This window comes from Carlito syrichta, unplaced genomic scaffold, assembly GCF_000164805.1.
Source record: "Carlito syrichta isolate Samal-C Ts95f unplaced genomic scaffold, Tarsius_syrichta-2.0.1 Scaffold288619, whole genome shotgun sequence".
In the NCBI taxonomy this organism is placed as follows: Eukaryota; Metazoa; Chordata; class Mammalia; order Primates; family Tarsiidae; genus Carlito; species Carlito syrichta.
This window is the reverse complement of record NW_007232715.1, coordinates 1-14,103: the sequence shown is the minus strand read 5'-3', so window position 1 is coordinate 14,103 and position 14,103 is coordinate 1. Positions and strand designations below refer to the sequence as shown.

At 39.4% G+C, this 14,103-nt stretch overlaps 1 protein-coding gene across 1 annotated transcript in view; it reads left to right on the top strand.

Moving 5' to 3' along the window:
- Positions 1 to 10,594, top strand: part of DCC (DCC netrin 1 receptor) — a gene marked incomplete at its 3' end in the record, with an annotated part of 403,497 nt that extends 392,903 nt beyond the window's left edge. The window contains exons 18-19 of the mRNA XM_021710347.1: positions 2,128 to 2,290; positions 10,368 to 10,594. Of these exons, the coding sequence (XP_021566022.1) occupies positions 2,128 to 2,290; positions 10,368 to 10,594 (390 nt within the window). The remainder of the gene's footprint in view (positions 1 to 2,127; positions 2,291 to 10,367) is intronic.
- Positions 10,595 to 14,103: the final 3,509 nt, after the last annotated feature.

Here is a 14,103-nt window from a genome sequence, read left to right as displayed (position 1 = left end):
TCCTGGGTAGGAAGAAAGAAATCCGGGTTGAAAATTGAATAGTTTTAGCTTACTGGGTCTTTTAAACAGTGGTTATACTGTGAGCTGTTATGTACGACTCAAACTAAGTTTGTCAGAAATTGGTGAACGGTCAAATTTAAGTCATGCTAATAAAAATCCATGAGATCCCCAACTATCCTTTAAGTTCTCACATAAAAGGTTAATTTATTCCAATCAATTCACTTATTAAGTATAGAAAGGGCGTATTATGATTCCACTGTAAAATAACTTATTAAATAATAAGTAAAACTATGATACAGGAAGTTTTGACCTTTTATTACTTGCTTCATTCTTTGATGGTCAATGTAACAGTTGCTTCAAGGAAATCTTATTACTTTCATTTGTAATCATGATTTCTTAACAGAAAGTTCTACTTAAAAACTTTTGGTGAGTTCTTCCCTCTGAGAATCTAGTAATATTAGAAGTGCTTGCTTTTCCAATAATAATGAATCAACTACAATGTATTTGTTTTGGTGACTTTTTAGAAAAGCAATAATTCTTAGATAACTTGTCAAACGGCATCACTTTAACTTTATAAGAAAAGGTTAACTTCGCACTCACATTAAATACTATCCCTAAATACACTGTAGGCCACACCAGAAATATCCCCAGTGCTACGATAGATTATTAATTTAGGCAACATTTCATTTAATACTTCAGTTGTATGTTACTGTAAGAACTTACTTTGTGTCAGGCATTGAGACGGATGCCTTTCATATGTTTTTTCTAATTCTGATAGTAACTATATACAATAAGTATTATTATTCTCATTAAAGATAAAGGCACTGAAGTTCAAAAGGCCAAAAATTTGCAAAAAGGGGTATAGAAAACTAATATAGATTGTTAAAGATAAATAATCAAACTTAGGTCTATGAAAACTGGCAAACTCATTTTTGATACATTCTGAATTAATTTATAAATATAATTATAACTAATATTTACTTTTATAAAAATATTTAGAACATAATAACAAACATAACACAGAACAGAGTATTTCTAATTGATTGATCATTGACTGAAGGCTTACGAAAGTAATGGAAAGGGTCATTAGTCATTCTTGTTTAGGTAAGCACCTTATCACAAATATCTTATGATGTCATCATTTTCCACTTAAATGTTACCTACAATGAGTCCTGATGCAACACAGGAAAACACTTGTATCAGGACTTTATGGTAGTCTTTTGATCCCAGTGGCTGTTTTTAAGTGGGATTCATACACCTTTGATAGGTTGGAAATTAAATGTTCTTTAGAGATAGCATCTTAAAAAGAATGGTCATAAATTTTGAGTGAGTAGTATCAAGTTGTTTTTCATAGCATCAAACACATAGCATTTTCTCATACAGCAGCCTTTTCTGGTTCTTGACACTTTGGGATTCTTACAGTATAAAGTAACATCTTTCCTACCCTTTCCCCTTTCCACTCGATAGGATAGCTTAAACTTTTCATTGAGATAAAACTCATATACCATAAACTTACCCTTTAAAAATGTACAATCCAGTGGTTTTTAGTTTATTCATACTGTTGTAACATCACTGTCTAATTCCATAGCATTTCAACACCCAAAAGGGAAATCCTACACCCATTCAACCCCTTCCCCACCCACTGGCAAACACTAATCTACTTTCTATCTCTGTAAATATGCCTATTCTGGATGTTTCATATAAGTTGAATCGTATAATATGTATCCTTTGTGTCTGGCTTCTTTCATTTAGCATGTTTCCATAGCTCATCCATGTGGTAGCACGTAGCAGTACTTTATGTGTTTTTAATGGCTGGATAGTATCCCATTATATGGATGTACAACACTTGTTTACTCATTTGTCAATCTATAGACATTTTAGGTTGTTTTACTTTTGGCTATTCGGAATAATGCTGCTATCAATGTTCCCACACAAGCATTCTGAGCCCACATAGGTTCTCGTGTATCTTGTTAAGATAATTGAGGTCTTTTATTTTTCATTGCTTCTTTTTCTCCAGCTTCAGAAACACCCAGAATAATAGGAACTTGTACAACCCTGAGAGAACTTGATAAACGCTGGCAGCCACAGCTCCTTAAACCTGAACTCCGTTTGCCTGTCTTTTCCCAGAGCCACCCATTGGCCAGATGCGCCCTCCACATGGCAGCGCCACCCCTCAGAAGAACAGCAGTCTGCTTGTCATCATCGTGGTCACCGTTGGTGTCATCACAGTGCTGGCGGTCGTGATCATGGCTGTGATTTGCACCCGGCGCTCTTCAGCCCAGCAGAGAAAGTAGGTAACAGCTGGCTCCCAAGAGGACTGAGGTCAATCTTCTAGAATTGCATTTTTGACAGCTCTTTCCTTTTGTTCTTTTGTGATTCACCTATTTCCTTGTCTCCTGTCGCTGGAAAAACCTTGCCTTTATCTGTTCCAGGCCTATAATTAAGCAAATGAGGTCTAGGCATGCAGGTTCAATAACAAACAAAATTCACCTGACGCCCATTTGCATGTCTATTTGCTTTCACTTCCCTGGGCCACTTCTCATTTTCAAGTGAGGGAGGTGTTCCTTAAATTACGCATGGAGAATGGACTCCACCATGCCTCCGCTTATGGCCCTCTGTGCAATCATGTACACAAGGTTAGAGATAAGTTCCTGTATCTGCACTTATCATCACTTCTTTCAGGGAGGCCTGAATGCAATTAATCAGTGCTCATTGGATAGACGACTAATACAGAATGCTAAGCTCAATGTAGTTACAGTCTTATGGGGTATTTAGATTGCAGGTCATAGTTAAAAAAGAAGAGAAAGTCTAGAAATTCAAGGTTGTTCAAAGTTCCTGCCTCTGGTTAATTTTCAGAAATTAAAAGTATTGAGGGCTTTAAAAGTGTTTTCATATCACGTAGCTCTGGGTTCTAGCACAGGCAGAAAATGATGCATCAAAGCACAGAGCTGAAAAGGGAAAGGTTGTTTTAATTCAGCTTCTCTCCTTACAGGGGCACCTCAAATCCAGCTGATTAGCCTGTGTCAGCCAGGTCTGGGAATCAGCAAAAATCTGGCCATTCTCTACCTCTTTGACTCTCTAGCCTTTTCCAAATCCAGCCTGACGTTTCTCTTTCAGCCATACTCGCTCACAGGCTTCACTATGCTAGGCTCTTCGGTGAGTTTTTGATTTTGTTTGTTTGGCCTCAGGCATGGTGCTGGCTCTGAAGGCCTGAGGCGTGGGCCCCTAGGTGGCAGGTTTGACAACTATATATTGCACACGTGGTTAGACAGATTATCCTGCAAATAACTTTCCCGTTATCTTGCTAATAGCTCAGACTTTCCCTCTCATTTTAAAAATCATATAATTTTACGTCTTGATCTGGAGTGAAGCTTCCAGCACTCTGAAGCAAGGTGAAGAAGATGTACACACCGAAGAAAGTGACATGGGGTGTGGATACAGTCTTTGTATTTGATTTGTTCCTATGGCAGGACAAATTTTATATCCAGCTGCACTTATGAGAATGGGCTGCTTTGAAGCTGGTGGTAGCTAGTGTGCCGGTCCACTGTGTCCAAATGAGAAACCTGATGGAATCAAGCTTAAGTGGGCCAGCCTTATGTGTAAGGATTCTGGGAAGCCATAATCACTCACACTGCTTCCAGAGTGCTGAGCTCTGGAGGAAAAGTAATTGGCATTGAGTAAGGCAATCTCTTGGTGCAGCGTTTCCAGGAGAGGGCTGTGCAAACATGGAGTGGCAAAAGACTGAGGCAGCAGGTTTCTGGACCAGAACTGAGAAAGATCCACCTAAAAGGAGACAGGGAAAAGGCACCAAAACCACACTTGGCCTGTTTTCTGATTGCTGTCAAAGCATCAAGGCATTCACTAAACTAAATTTTACTAAATAATCTGTAGGACGTTTGTTTTGTAACTTTTCCCCATTGTCATTACTGTGAGAAGAATGTCTGAAGGTTGTATTGACTTGATGAACTGGATTCCTGGATGTATTTTGTTTCTCCATGGATAAGACATTAGTTTTCTGGCAAAAATGGGATTTGACACCATGCTGACAAACTTTCAAATCATCTAAACTCCCACTCTAAACACTTTGGTAAAAGCTTGGAGGTCTTATTTGGAAAGAATGGACACTGAGCCTTGAGTATGAGTTGCTTTCGTAATTAGGGAATAAATTAAAGAATAAATGGTTCCACGAATGACAGAAAGCAAATTCGCTGCTCACTTTGTTTTTTTCTCACCCCGTTCTCAAAGTCTCTTACTGTTTACTTGGTGTGTTTACACACCTAGTTTCATTGTCTTTTTTCAGTAACAAACCCATAGGCAATCATTTTGGTCTCTTTGTTTGCATATGCTAGCAGAAAGAAAGAGAAACAGAAACTTTTTCTCCTTCAAATATTTCTGAGTTTTAATTTAGTTTTTCTTGATTTCATTGGGGACCTCTGCCCCCACATCACCACTGTTGAGTTCTTTAGAACAAAGTAAGCGGTGTAGGTGAAAGCACAATCAATTCCAAACTGAAACAGAAGTAACATCCTTTCCAGAACCTCAGAAAATGGCAGTTTAATGTAATTAGTAAGGTGAAGTAAGAAGCACATTCACAGGTTTCTTCCATATCTTTTTGTCTGGGAGAGCTGGAGAATGTAAGTTATTCTTTGTGTATTGTTGGAGGACTTGAATTACATTCCAGTGAATTGAAACATTTTTATGGACTATCAGTAATACCTTATTCAAGTTAGTGTCAATGCATTTTTATAAACCATAAGCCATGGTTTATAGAACTTTTAAAATGTATGTGTGTGTGTGTGTGTGTGTGTGTGTGTGTGTGTGTGTGTGTGTATAAAATGAAGTGAACTATCTGGTTGGTTCATAGGCGAGTGGGTAAGATTTCATCTTCATAATATAAAATACCTAATGAAAGTTAGAACCTAAATTATAGTTCTAGGACTACATCTTTAAATAAACTAATTATGTCACTTAAGAAAGACCCTTAATCTCTGGGTGGCAGTTTCTTCAAATATAATAAGAAATAGAACTAAATACTTTCTATCCCCTCTACCTTTAAAGCACACAAATTCCCTATGGAATACTATTAAATTATAGAATCTCATGGTAGCATTTAGCTTTAAATTAATATCAAATGAATATAATTTGCATTTCTTTTTAGTTATGTATTAATTATTTTTACTACTGTACTTTGAAGAGAGTCTCCTTACACAGTTTTTATTAGTAAGATTATAGAACTTCTAATACAGAAAAAAGTGTTTTATGAAAACATAAAATGATGGATTTTTTTCTGTGCTTTTTAATAAGGTGGTAGCATTTTCTTGGCCAATATAGATCAACTGTTATAAGTTAGAATTTACCGATAGGTACTAAAGACAAAATATTTGACATTGAGCATATCACAGAACACTGTTATTACATTTCTAAGGCAGTTACCTGAGTAGGTGATCACCAATCTTTCCTGAATACATTAAATTTAAATATGTAAATACAACACAAGTTTTACTTGATAGAATCACTAGTTGAATATGCCCTCTGTTTGATTTGTCGTGTGCTCAGCAAGTTATAAAGATTAGCACACATTCACTTTCTGACAAAAATAGCTATTTTCAGTATTGAGCATCAAATGTTTGAGCTCTTAAATGAAATCTGCTGCATTAACTACTGTAGGCCACTTTCACTGATTTTCAACTTTTTAAATTTTAATTGTCTTTCCAGTAATCACCTCATAGGGATTTTGACTGGAAAATACTTAGGACATCAATGTATTTTATTTCCATCTCAGAAAATACAACTGTATTTGCTTATGCAGAATTTATTCTGAGTTTCTAAGACAAGTTTTTTTTTTTTTTTAATAGCAGTTAGTAAATAAAAAATAAACCAAATAAAGAATTAGAAGGCTAGAAGCCTTTGGGAAATAATTGGAGGAGAAAGGAGAGGGGAAATATTTGTGCTTCCTAATATATCTTTTTCTGGTTAACGTGTAGTCATTTTTTCACACTCGCTTAGACCTTTATTTCCTGAAGCCTTCCTTAAACCCCTGTGATGGGGCTGAACGCTCCTACCTCAATCCCACCAGATCTTGGGCATATCTTTTTTTTTTTTTTTTTTTTGAGATCAACTGCTTTTATTTTATTTTATTTATTTAGATTAGAAAATGCAGTTTATTTAGAAAGTAGTTTAGAGAGAGAAAGAGGAGATTTACCTCTCCAAGGTAGAGTAGGGAGCTAGGAAACATGGCCTGGCTCTAGCTTAGCAGGCAATGGCCACAATGGCCTCTTGGGCATATCTTTTGACCACAGAAATTAGTACAGAACTTTTTATTTGTCTGCCTTCTGTGAACAACTTTGACAAAGGATGCCTAAGCACATAGGGGGATCTTAATAATGTATTACAATGTGGCAAAGAGAATCTATAAGATGATAGCAGTATTTTAGAACTTCAAAGGACACAATCTTAGATAAAATAAATGCTCAACCACTGTTGGGTTTTACCCGTTCCCATCCCCAACATACTGGCTAAAAGTGAAAAGGAAAGAAACTCTCCTTAGAGTAACAGGTTATGTATAAAGTAAGGAACAGGTAGAACAATGATGAACCAGAAAAGAAGCTGTGCAAAAATACTTCCATGTCAGTAATGGAACGTTCTTATTCAATCAAGTAGTCATCTCATGCTTAGTATGTGATCTGCAGCATGCAAAATAACACATCTGATTATCGTTAAGGCTCAAGCTAAAATCTCTCTGCAATTCCCCACTGACTTCTTGATAATCTTAAAATGTTTCTGTGGGGGGCAAGGTGTCCCGTGATTTGGGCTCTTCTCCTGGCCATGTTCCAGTGTATGCTCCTTACTCCAATGCTGCAGAAATTCCTAGGAGCCATGCCTTTTTATGCATTTATTAAGCTCTCAATGCCTCACTCACTTTTGCAGCTGTAGTACTTAGTACATTTCCTGACACATAGTCAATTTCCATCAGCGTTAACTGAATAAATAAACGAATAAATATTGTAAAGCAACGGGTGATGTTGGAGAGGGAAGGAAGCAGCCTTTGCTCCAGGATCACCAGAGGAATTGGATATCACAAAGGGAGCTGCTGGACAGCTCAATACAATGCATGATGATCCATGGCAAGGTGAGGGAAATGCCTGAGGTGTTCTAAGATTGCATTGACCCAGAGTGGCCAGGAAGGCTTCCCGCAGGAGTGAGGCTTGAAGGGAACCTTTACGAACAAGGAGGTTGTAAGTAAATAGGGTTGTGAAAGCATTCTGGGCAGAAGTTAAACAAAGAAAACAGAAAATTAGGACACTAGTACTTATTTATGCTGTAAAAGCATTGCCACAGTATGAGAAGGAGAAAGCACAGAACCTTGAAAGACTCTTTGCTTTGACTTTATTCAAGAATACATGGGTGTTCTAGAGCTATTTTGGAAGCAGATAAATTACTGGTGACTGAGGGGAAAGATATATTTGGTATTTAGGGAGGAGTTAAACATGGGAAATATTCTATATCTAATAGAATAACTAACTTGAAAATAAAAACAAGCAATAACAAGATAATTGACTATGACATTGCTTCTCAAGTTTTAGCTATATCAGATTCAACAAGAAAGTGTGAAAACATAGATGTCTCCCACTCCTCCAAGTTTCTGATTCGGTCATTGTAAGGCGTGGCCTGAGAATGTGCATTTCTATCAGGTGTCCAGGCAGTGCTGATGCTTCTGGTCCAGGGCCCACACTTTGGCAACACACTGCACTAGAACCATCTGCATACGCATTTTGAAGATTCTAATGGTGAGACAAAGGAACGCGACCTGCAATAAGCAGCAGCCATGTCAGGAACCAACAGATGGGCAGAAGGTCAGGGTGACAGTTGTTTCTGGAGGTTTTAAGACAAATTTCAGACAATTTAGTTATGAGCGTATGTTCGTTTTATTACAAATCTGCTGCGGTGGAGTCAAGGGTGGAGGGGACAGCCAAAGATTTCTCCCTTGATAAGAGACAATATAGGAGACAGACATGGTGAGGTGGTGATTGATAGAATAAATACGAAAAGAAAATAATGTCTGTTCAGAGATCTTTAGATTTTTGACAAATAGCTTGGTGAGTGAGTCGCTTCTTAGAAATGGTCTTGGTCTGATTAAGTCCTATCCCAGAAATGCCTATGCATTTTATCAGGCATGTTAATTTCCTCACAGATGTGGGTTATGAGTCACTTACACAAAAAGGCTCTGCCTCAGTCCAGTTTGGAAACTTAAAAAAAAAAAAAAAATAGAAGCCACATGGGGATGCTTGAAACTGAAGTCGTAGGGACTGGAAAATAAATGAAGGAATTAAAAGGAATGCAAGTAAGCAAGGAGAAACCAGCGTTTATGATTTATTATTGGTTTCAAGATTTTTGGCTACTTTCTTTACCATAGGCTATTTAAAGATTGAGTTATTATGAGCAGTCTGACTATGGTGTCCGGAATTTGAGAACTGATAGTTCTCTGTGTGCAGACACCCAGGTGCTAGAGTACTTAGTATTTTGATCTAGTAGAAAGAGAAAAATCTTTAAGCTTGAAAATGACATTAAATTCTTCTATAAAGTTACAAGGGGTAAAGTATATAAAGAGCTATGTATAAGTTGCAGGTCAGTTTCCTGTCGGCAGGTGAAATGTACACAGATGAACTCAAAGAATGAATGGTTAGCAGCTAATTATCATCCTAGACACAGGAAAATAACCTCGGAGTTATTTGAGACCATTGTCTAGAAACAGTATGGGGTTGCTACCTGGAAATAAGCATAATGCAAGCAGTTGTATTTTTTTTTTCTCTATTAAAATACAAAATAAATATTGCCTGGGTTCTTTTTCTCTTATTTTCATCAGAGTACTTTAACAAAGACAAAAAGGAATGTTGGAGAAAATTCAACAAATCATAGCGCCAAACATGGATTAATTGCCTAATATTCACAAAGCTGCTTATTCAGCAATCGGAAAACTAAAGCCACTCCCAATGACTCTGCACAGGTTACAAGGTGTCTTCATTGAGAATAGTTTGTTTGAACCATTTAGCAACCCTAAAAAGCAGTTATCATAATAAACTGTTCATTGAAAATTAAGGAAGTGCGAAAGAGATCATTCTCTGGTCTTCTGTCAAAGCTAGGTTTCAAATGTTTGCATTCTGTCTTAAAAGAGGCATTATTGCAAACAATGTAAATAGGGTTGTGAAGACATTCTGGGTGGAAGTTAAATACATAAACAAAACCAAAAAAATAGGATACTAGTATTTATTTATGCTGTAAAAGCTTTGCCATGGTATGAGAAGGAGAAAGCATACAGCCTTGGAAGACTCTTTGCCTTGACTTTATTCAAGAATACATGGAGCATTCTAGAGGAATAACACTTATAAAACTAGAGGAGGAGTCAAAAACTGTTTCTGAGAAGGACCACATAACATATTGTTTAGAATTCTGAAGCCAAACAATGTCTGTCACAACTATTCAGTTTTGCTATTGCAATGCAAAAACAAATGTTTCAATAAAACTTTATTTACGAAACCAGACTGTGGGCAGATTTGGCTTGGAAGTTGCAGTTTACTGACCCCCTGATGTAGAGAATGGCTGACATGAGTATATGTGATTTTACTTAACATGCAGGGAGCATTTGAATCTCACTAGCCTCAAAAAAAGAGATTATCACCAAAAAAATATAAAGTTAGGTTGCTAAATCTTAACTGAGGCAAATAAGAGATGTGTGAAATGTATTTTTAGACTGCATCCTTCTCTTTTCAAAGGACGGGTTTCATTGTGTCTGAATCTAGACACTTTGTGACTGCAAGGCAAAAGTGTTTTATTCCCCTAAGAATGTCCTCATGTGGCCTTTTGTTTTGAAATCGCAAGCTTCCCGATTGCACATTAAATTATACAGCTGAGGTGTAGATGTTCTTCTAAGCCCCCATCTTGGCTGTTGGCACAAATTCTGGCCCTTTTATTTTCATTTGCCCTTTAGAAGCAACTCCTTCATTTATCTTCTAAACAGATGTTGCCGTCTGGTACCTTATGCCTCGCTCCGGAGATTGGCATATGGCTCCATCTAACCCATTGTCACCTTGTGCATGAATCTGCAGCCGGGGAAGCCGGACTGAGGAGCTCTCTGGCAGGCAGCCGAGGCCCTCGGGATTCAGCACGGCATCTCCTATAATGTGGTGAGCTCCAGGGAGGAAGAGGACAGGCAGCCAAGACAAGCCTGCCAATTCCTGGGCTTCACAGGGCTCCTCCTGGGAGTCTTTTGTTTCCTTCCCTGCTTCAAAGTTGAATTGGCTGATGACACCCACCAGGGAAGGGACATTGACCAAAGACTCTCCTATTTGCATTCTCACTTTGCTCCATAGGAAACGGGCGACCCATAGTGTTGGTAAAAGGAAGGGCAGCCAGAAAGACCTCCGACCTCCTGATCTCTGGATCCATCATGAAGAAATGGAGATGAAAAATATCGAGAAGCCAGCAGGCACCAACCCTACAGGGAGAGACTCCCCCATCCAAAGCTGCCAAGACCTTACCCCGGTCAGCCACAGTCAGTCAGAAACCCAACTGGGCAGCAAAAGCACCTCTCATTCAGGTAATTACCTTTTCATTGAAAAAATACCATTCTGAACCCCACAAAAGAGTTTTCCACTCCTTTCCTGGGGATTTGTTTCCCACTAACTTGCATGCCATTACAAGTAATTTATCAAAAGGTAAAATAATCTAATATAAGTGTGATTGATTAGCCAGTTACACATCTTTCTTCTCCATCGACATGCTGACTACCTTTTATAACTTTAGTTATTGAAACTTCTAAGATGTTAGAAGTAATACAGTTGGGAAATATTGAAATGTGAAGCCTAAGTGAATTGATTTCTTTTTGCCAAATCTTGAACAAAAATTGTATCAAGGTACTAACATTTGAAGCTATCTATTTTCCAGTTTCCTTTTTCTAAAGATAATTAAAAGCTGATTCTAAATTTGCTGTGAATTCCTTGCTTTAAGAAATCAAATCAGGGGCACTTGAAGTATGAAAAAAATAGAATATTCCTTTACTTTGGCCTTAATTCCTATGGAAAGCAACAGTTATCTTCATATGATCACATTATATGATCACCAGCCTAGTTTAATGGAGTCTTTCTGAAAGCTATGTTGTTATACAAAGGAATCTGAAGAAAAATGCCTACTGTTCAATGAATTGGCGCAGAACAATCATTGGTGTCTAAAAAGAACTAAGAGCACTAGAAAGTGGTTATAAGAGACTTCATTTTCTCTAGGTCCTCACATTATCTGAGTACTTATGGGAAATGGAATAATCAACCAAACACTCTTATCAAAATCCCTTAGCCTGCCCATGATGAGATTATAGAATTTTTAAACTGAATTAAAATATTTTAGTTATTTGAATGTGTCACTGATTTGCTGGACTCTGTCAGCTGAGAATCGTGTGAAGAAGTTCAACTATTGATTTTCAACCACGAATTGCTGAATTTTTTTTTTTTTGCTATTTAATTATATCTTAGGCAGATTCTCCAACTTTTTTGTCATGCTCTGTTTTTAAAGAGCACTCTAATTCTTAGCAACTTTAACATGCAAAGATTTTCCTTCCTCATAGCCAATTAGACGCTGGGGACCAGGGATCATAATTTGCTCTGTAATTTCTTCAGCATCTTAAAGTGAATTGGAGCAGTGAGTTTGGACAGAAGGGTGCACCCAGTCTGTTTCAGGAACACCTTTACATCCGTCCCTTACCTGGTCACTCTTCCTAGATGTGTGAGAGACTGTGTGAGAGAAAAGGGAGGGTGTGAAGAGGGGAGGGGTGGAGGGAGAGAAGAAAATCCTGTCGGCAGTTCCTCACTGCCTTTCTGTGCACATGGGCTGGCCGTTGTGCAGAATCCAAATTCAGAGGCTTATGAATTAAAAGTATGGGTTATTTATGGGGCCCCATGGGTCACCGTCTAGCTCTGTGATGTGTGATGTCGCCTCAGGGTTCAACACCATCCCATCCCACAGAGCTCTCCCTGTTATCTCATGGGGTCACCGGTGGGTGACTGGCTTTCCACATGCCCATCTGGCCCACAGGAATCTCTTACATCCTTGCTGGGTCCAAGGGTGAGGGATCTCGCACCCCACCATGGACCCTCTCTTAGCCTGTTCTCTTCCATTCCCTCTTCTTCTTCGGGTGAGACGGACACAGAGGGTACCAGCAAGCCTGCTGCCTGAACAGGCTTCCACCTGGGAGTGAATGCCAATGAATCTCTTTTGCAGAAACCCACACACTTCACAGGTGATTGCTCTTGCAACTTTGTTCTCGTCTGGACATCGGGGAGAGGAGAGCACCCCTGGCTCCCCCGGAGGAGACACAATTGCCTCTCTGCTCTTGGAAGTTCTTGCCAACAACTCCTGGCACGCCTCCCTTCTCGTCTTTAACCTTCATCTTGTGTTTACGTTAAGACTCCTTTCAGGTCTCTTAGTGAGTCCTGGGGAAAGGTTTAACCCCAGACCACAGCTGTTTTTTTAGGATGGGGTTTTTGTACCTATTTGTCCTCGGTTTGAGGAACTAATTGCCAGTTTTAATAGCAGGAGTGATCCTCAAAACCCTGCAAGCTGTACTGTATGTTATATTTGGTATTCTTGGTGTCTTACTGGTTCAAAGAACAAAAGTCAGCATTAGTGAATAGCAGTACCAGGAAGCATTATATTTAACAGTGAGGTTTCTGAGTGAGCAATAACTAAGTAAGGAAATATTACTTTATATTAAGTTCTGTCATTGGAATTTTTGCACATTATCTCACCTGATTCTCACAAAATACTTTGAGGTAGATGCTATCATTCTCTTAATATAATAAATGAAGCAACTGAAGGTAAGAAAGGTTAAGTAACATGCCCAGATTTCACACCTAGTATCAGGGACCAAAAATCTGTCTGACTCCAACATTCATGCATTGACCCAGTTTCAATTAATGTATGTAATACTTTTATACAAGTTCTTATCCTATGCTCTGCCCATGAAACTAGCTCTTTGGATAAAACCAAAAATTAATTTTCAATATTTATACTTTAGCTGTGGAAAAGATCATTGGATCAAGCAATTGCTGAGTTAACAACAAAAAAATTACGACATAAAAGTTAATTTTTGCATTACATATTCTTTCCTGCTTCGAATATTCAAGCTGCTTAAACAAAACTTGCCTTATTCCCTAACCACTAAAATACAGCATCCTACTAAAATATCTAGGGACCAAGAAGATAAAAGTAATCTCTTCATGACACCTCTTCTATGTCTAGTGAACTTCAGAATTATTTTCTTCACTTAAAAATTAACAACAGAGGGAGACGGGGCAAGATGGCGACGGCATAGGTGAACTTGTGAGATTCTCTGAACGTGAGTTCCCCAAAAAGGCTATCACTTCGCTACCCCCATCCCCCAGCCCACCACCAACCGCGCTGGGGGCAGGCCCGGGAACTTCAGTCCCACGCAAGGCCAGATATTGCGCCCCCGCCCCACTGCTGCCGTTCTACTCGGGTGTGGAAGTCTCCGGTCCCAGCCCCCTCCAGATCCCTCCCCGGCTGCATTGTCTCCAGCCCGGGCACCCGGCATCAAGCCGCCGGTCACACAGGGAGGCTCTGGGCACCCGCCCCTCAGAGACGCTGGTTCCATTTCTGGCTGAAGTCCTCTGTTGGGTCCCAGCGCCACCCTCGCTGTCTAGAGCCTGCCCTTTGGAACTTTGGAGCTCTGGAACTCCGGGTCCACCCTGGCTGAGGCACTCAGCGTGAGACCCCAAATCAGAGGACCCAGACAAGCGGAGAAAAACAGATCTGCTTAAACTGCCTTGCCATTCTCCAGGAAGAGACTTCCATTGCCCTGCCCACCCAGCAACAAACTTTACCTCATTTCCTAAGGCCAGGTATTGCAGCGTGCGGGGAAGTTTTGGGTCCGTGCTCCCTCCAGCTCTCTGCACCTGGCACCGCAGGTCGCACAGGGAGGCTCTGAGCGCCCGCCCCTCAGAGACACCGGTTCCATTACTGGCTGAATACTCTGTAGGGACCCAGTGCCACTCTCATCATTTACAGCCTGCCTTTTGGAACTTTGGAGCTCTGGAA